Genomic DNA, 5,385 nt, shown 5'->3' with positions numbered 1-5,385 from the left:
CTTGTGGATTACCTGCCCCCCTCCACTTGCTCCTGGTCGCTCAGGCATGCAGGCTTGTGTTCCCGGGGACTGCCCTCCCCTCTCTCCACACCCTCCCCCACATTTGTCCTCTGGTGCAGCAGTTTTTCAAAGGGATGTTAGGGATCTGGAGGGCGGGAGTCAAGCCAAAAACCAGGCTGTTGGGGGTTCCATAGAGCATGGACCAGTCACATTACCTGTTTATTAGCTCATGATGTTTATTGAGCACCCGCCACGTGCCAAGTTCCCTGGGGACAAAGAGGTACACTTGGCCTCGGCCCTGCCCTCCAGGAGCATACAGTCCAGCCAGCTGCCCCAGACAGGTGGTAGGACGGCCCACCTTGCCAGGAGCTCACCCTCCTGTCTTAACACTGACTTCTTCAATGATGCCCGCAGCCTCCCCAAAACCTGCCGCTGGAGTCAGTGTCTAGGTCATCACGGGTTTCTGTGGCATATAGCTCAATTTAATGACCCCCCCATCAGCTCTATCTTCTTGCCCCCAGTGCCCCAGTCCCTCACACAGGCTTGTTGGACTGGGGATGGGGAGGTAGGACTCCCCATATCCCATAAATGCTCTGTGAAGCCCCAGGAGATGCTGGGAACATGACTGAGTTGGTGGGGGGGGGGGGCGGAAACAGGTGATCACCTGGCACCCACTGCTGGGATCCACAGCTTCCCCTCCCCTCCAGACCTTCAAAGTCTCTCTGGCTTCCATGGGGAAGCAAGAAAAGTCTTAAGAACAAGTTGCTTCCATTTATCTGTCCTGACAGTAGCAGAGAGCAGTTCAAAAGAGAAAATGAGAAAAGTGGACTCCTGTTCCTCAACCTGCCATGTCATCCTCTGAGTTTCTGCTGCCCCAGGCTAACCTCATCAGCACCGGCTCTGTGCTGGGCCCCAGGTCCGGCCTTTCAAGGCAGCAAGCTTCCTCCAGGCCACAGGGCATCCTCACTCTTGTAGCATCCCTCTTCACACCCCAAGACCATGGGGCTTGGTGTGCGGTACACAGGTGTTAACTTAGTGCTTGAGGGAATAAATCCTTCCCGAGCCTACCTAAGGAAGCCCCCACCTCTAGGCACACAGCCCTGGTGGCATCCTGTCCCTATAATTAACTGGAAGCTTTAGGCAGGAAGCCAGGAGTGGAGCTCAAGGCTCCCCCGCCTGCAGAGCCCTTCAGGCCACTGCTGCCGTCTGCCCAGAGGTTCCCAGGATGAGCTGGAGAGGAGGCAGACTCATGCGGGGCTGGGAGAGCAGTGACCAGTCAGAGCAGATGGCTGCACCTGGCTCAGGTGAGCTCCTGGCCCAGCCCCTGGGCTGCTGCCAGCGCTGGGGCAGGTGTGTGGGCTTCGGGGGCAGCTGTGACTGGCCCAGCTCCCGAGCCCTTCCACCTGCTGAGGCAAGAGGTTTTTTCCTAGCCCAGACATCCCAAGCTGGGGCTGAACCTGGGCCTCTCCCCTTATTTCCTGAGTCCCGGCGGACTTGTCTGCCAGCACAGATCACAGACATCCGGACCTGCCCCGGTTGTAAGTACCAGGCTTGTCCGTCGTGGTGGGAACGGGAGCCGCCTGGAAGAGCTTCCTGAGTCTGTCCGGCACTCCTGATCCCACGCAGTCAGCACGGTCTGTAGAACGGCCCTGGGGGCTACCAGGGCCTCCAGAGACCCGGATTCCGGGGAGGTTCGGATGGTGAGGGCTCGGGGGCGGGCGGCGGGGAGGGCGCTGGCGGGCCGCAGGGGTCCCCAGAGCGCCCACCGTCGGGGGTGGCGCTGGCCGCCCTCCGGCGCAGGTGTTCCAGCAGGCGAGCGCTCAGGGCAGGCTCCAGGACGCGGCAGGTGGGTAGCACTCGAGCCAGGCGCGCCAGGCACGCTCGGTAGCCCTCGCGGTAACTGTCGGAGGGTGCTGCGGACGGAGAGCGGCGTCAGGCGCGGGCTGGAGCGCTGGGCGCAGGCCGCGGGGCCGGGCGGGGGCGGGGTGGGGTCACTCACTGGGCGCCGCCGTCGGGCCGGAGGACGCAGGCAGCTCCTGCAGGAAGCGCACGGTCATTTCCAGGATGTCCGCTTTCTCCAGTTTAGAGTAGCGGGAGCTCTGTGCCAGGCCACGAAGGAAAGGGACAGAGAAACGCACAAACAGGACAGACCTCCCGCAGGCTGCCGTGAGCACCGCGCTCCCAGGAGCTGGGTGCTCCGGGCGCCGTGGCCCGCGGTGGGTGGCATCCCCGAGCCTTGCGCGCCGCGCATTGGCCACTTATCCGCTCCGGGGGCAAGAGGATCTCCGCCCGCCCGGTCTCCTCGCCCCGCGCCCAGGGACCCCCTACACCCAGCCCCAGTGCGCCCGGCGGGGCCCCGAGGCCCCAGTACTCACCTCCCTGCCCAGCAGCGGCAGGATGAGCCCCTTGAGCTGGCTCAGGCTCTCGTTGATGCGCGCGCGGCGCCGCTTCTCCAGCAGCGGCTTCAGGCTCTGCAAGCGGGCGTGTAGGCCGCGGTTACGTCCAGGCCCCCGCCCCCGCCACTCTGCCCCCAGTCGCCAGTCCCCTGGCTCCTACCTTGCGCAGCTCCGCCGGGTCCCCTGCCCTCCGAGGCAGCCCCATGCTCGGCGGGAAACCGGCGCCGCTGCGGGGCCGACCCGTGGAGACCTGCGCGCGAGCGCGCGGACACCGAACGGAGACCGAGGCCCGCAGGGAGGTCCGGTGCGCGACCCGAGCGGGAGCCAGTGGTGCGCGCGCCACGCCCGCAGCCCGGCTTTAAGGAAGCAGCGGGCCCGCCCCGCCCCGCCCCGCCCCGCGGAGTCAGGCCGCCTGTGGGTCCCACCTCCGCCTTTGTTCCTGCGCGGGGTGGGGGCGGGAGGGGGGACGGCGGAGCCCCGGGGATCCCTCTCCGGGCCTTGGCGTCCCATCTGCGGCGGGGTCGCGGGCCTGGGGCGCCTTCCTCCCAGAGCACCTGCGGGGGTGTGTGTGGGCTGGAGGGAAGAGGTTGCGGCCAGGCCCTTGCCCTTCCTTGTCCAGCGCCGCCCTTCTTCCCTCGTTCGAGATCAGCGGCTCCTCTGAGCCCTGCCCTGGACCTGGGCAGGGGACCCAGAGGCGGCGGGACCCCCAAGTCCCCGGCGTCAGGGAGTTACTACTCAGCTCAGGTTTCTACTACGAGGAGGGACTCACCCCACCAGTTGGGCTGTGGGGCTGGAAGGGGAGGCCGAGGCCCAGAAAGAGATCTCAACTTGCTCCGGCTCCAACGGCTGGAAATTGGCCAGGCAGGACTAAGCCCCCTGCGGTTCGGTAGAGTCCTCTGGCCCTCACCGACTTAGGGACCACCTGCCCCCACACCCCCGTCCTCGGTTTTGCATAGGGAAACTGAGGCCCAGAGAAGACGAGGCAACCCAGGAGCACTCGGAGCTCACTTTCATTTCACTGGCTCCAGCTCCGGGCTCCCACCCGCGGGACAGTCGGAGCTCACGTGACGGGCGGGGCGGGGCGGTCCTGGGAGCCGTCTCTCCCTGCCCGCCCGGGCCCCAGCGGCCCCGGGGCCCGCCTCCGTGCCGCGTGGCCGTTGCTGCCGCAAACTGGCTGGGCGTCCCCCGCCCATCTGCTCGAGGCTGCCCGCCCTCAACCGGCTGGCCGGGCAACGGCCAGCACGGCGGACCGCCAGGCCGACCCACGGGAGGAGGGCGGGCTGGACCCACGGACCCCGGCCGAGAGGACCTCCACCCACAGGGTGGAGCCGACCGGCGCTGTCCCGGGTGCTGGAGGGGGCCCATCCCCTCCACCGCCCAAACCCCCATCTCCGAGCCCCACCTTCGACGTTTGGCCGAAGTCCCCAGGCCGCGTGCTCCCCTCGCAGGGCTTGAGAGGGCAGCGCGCCATTCAGGAAAAGGACGAGCAACCTGGCGAGTGGGGGAGCTCATGCTGCGCAGACCAGACTGACGACAGTGTGTGGAATACACGCTGTACATGCTGTACCCTAAGGGCCCTTTGGCTCTCACCTGCTTTACACCCCATGACTGTCCTAGCTATTAGAATAAATCAGCATATTTAGCAGAGTAGGGCATGGGGATGCCTAAGCCACTGTCTCCTCCAGTCGTTGAGCTCAGGGCTCCTATGGGCAGGTCTCCTCTGAGGTCATTAATGATTCTTTAGGGGCTCAAAGAAAATGACCTCATGGATCCCTCACTGATCCCCACCTACCACACCTGGGCCACACACACTGGCTCATTTGGCTTTGACCAACAGGCCCCCTCCCTGCACCAACATCTGCATCCTGGCTGAGAGACCCTGAACCTGACTCCTGGGGAGGAAGGTTCTTCCTAGAACAGCCCTGTCCATGTCTGTGGACCACCATTTTGAACCCTAAAGGGTGGGGGAGAAAACTCCCTTTTCAATTACCCCAAATTTTATTTATTTATTTGGGCTTCCCTTTGGCTCAGCTGGTGAAGAATCCACCTGCAATGCGGGAGACCTGGTTTCAATCCCTAGGTTGAGAAGATCCCTTGGAGAAGGGAAAGGCTACCCACTCCAGTATTCTGGCCTGGAGAATTCCATGGACAGTATAGCTAGCCCATGGGATCACAAATAGTTGTACACGACTGAGCGACTTTCACTTTCACTATTTATTTATATATGTTCTGCAGCATGCAGGATCTTAGATCCCCAACCTGGGATCGAATCCATGCTTCCTGAAGTGGAAGCACAGAGCCCTAATCACTGGACTGCCAGGAAATTCCAGTTACCTTAGTTTTTTTTTTTTTTTTAACCTTTTCTTTTTAATTGTGTTTATTTATTTTTGGCTGTACTGGATCTTCATTGCTGTGTGGGCTTTCTCTGGTTGTGGCGAGTGAAGGCTACTCTCTAGTTGGGGTACATGGGCTTCTCATTACCATGGCTTCTCTTACAGTGGAGCACAGGCTCTAGAGTCTGCAGGCTTCAGTAGCTGTGGGACGTGGGCTCTGCAGTTTCAACTCCTGGGCTCCGGACCACAGGCTCAGTAATTGTGGCACATGGGCTTAGTTGCTATGCAGCATGTGGGATCTTCCCAGTCTAGGGATCAAACCTGTGTCCCCTACATTGGCAGGAAGATTCTTAACCACTGGATCATCAGAGAAGTCCCCACCCCAGATTTTAAAGTTTCTACTCTAGTCCCCCATGGCTGTTCCCTTCATCAGAAGAGTTCTGGGGGTTTTGCTGGTTTATCTGGAGGAAGGAGTCATTTATAAGCAAGGGAACTTAGGTAAGACAACCCAGTGGACAGAATTTGGGAATGCAGGCTTTAAGGAAGCTGAGAACACTTAGGGTACAGTGGGGACACATTTCACCTGGGTCCCTGCCCTTGAGTGGGGAGAGGGGTCTGAACAGCTGTGTTCCACATAACTGGGATGGGCAGATGCC

The 5,385-nt window shown here is 61.8% G+C and overlaps 1 protein-coding gene across 2 annotated transcripts; it reads right to left on the bottom strand.

Annotated features, from left to right (window-relative positions):
- Positions 1–218: 218 nt before the first annotated feature.
- Positions 219–2,710, bottom strand: HES2 (hes family bHLH transcription factor 2). 2 transcript variants are annotated; one of them, XM_061161236.1, is made up of 4 exons: positions 2,557–2,710; positions 2,376–2,471; positions 2,000–2,099; positions 219–1,913 (listed from the first exon to the last, which is right to left on the bottom strand). In XM_061161236.1, exons 1-4 carry the CDS (start codon positions 2,599–2,601, stop codon positions 1,657–1,659), a joined length of 498 nt encoding a protein of 165 aa, XP_061017219.1. In that variant the 5' UTR covers positions 2,602–2,710; the 3' UTR covers positions 219–1,656. The 2 variants fall into 2 exon arrangements, with proteins under 2 accessions (XP_061017219.1, XP_061017220.1); XM_061161237.1 differs by having other exon boundaries at positions 2,000–2,036.
- Between the last annotated feature and the right edge of the window lie 2,675 nt (positions 2,711–5,385).

The sequence above is a fragment of the Dama dama genome, chromosome 14, assembly GCF_033118175.1.
Source record: "Dama dama isolate Ldn47 chromosome 14, ASM3311817v1, whole genome shotgun sequence".
Lineage (NCBI taxonomy): Eukaryota > Metazoa > Chordata > Mammalia > Artiodactyla > Cervidae > Dama > Dama dama.
The sequence above is the reverse complement of the archived record's forward strand: the minus strand, read 5'-3'. Positions and strand labels throughout refer to the sequence as shown.

What these genes read in the sequence shown, in the direction of transcription:
- HES2 (XM_061161236.1), bottom strand. Translation starts at nt 2,601, where the DNA reads ATGGGGCTGCCTCGGAGGGCAGGGGACCCGGCGGAGCTGCGCAAG. An exon ending in ACCCGGCGGAGCTGCGCAAG is followed by an intron (nt 2,472 to 2,556) that starts GTAGGAGCCAGG and finishes GCCCGCTTGCAG; the next exon opens with AGCCTGAAGCCGCTGCTGGA. An exon ending in TGCCGCTGCTGGGCAGGGAG is followed by an intron (nt 2,100 to 2,375) that starts GTGAGTACTGGG and finishes GGCCTGGCACAG; the next exon opens with AGCTCCCGCTACTCTAAACT.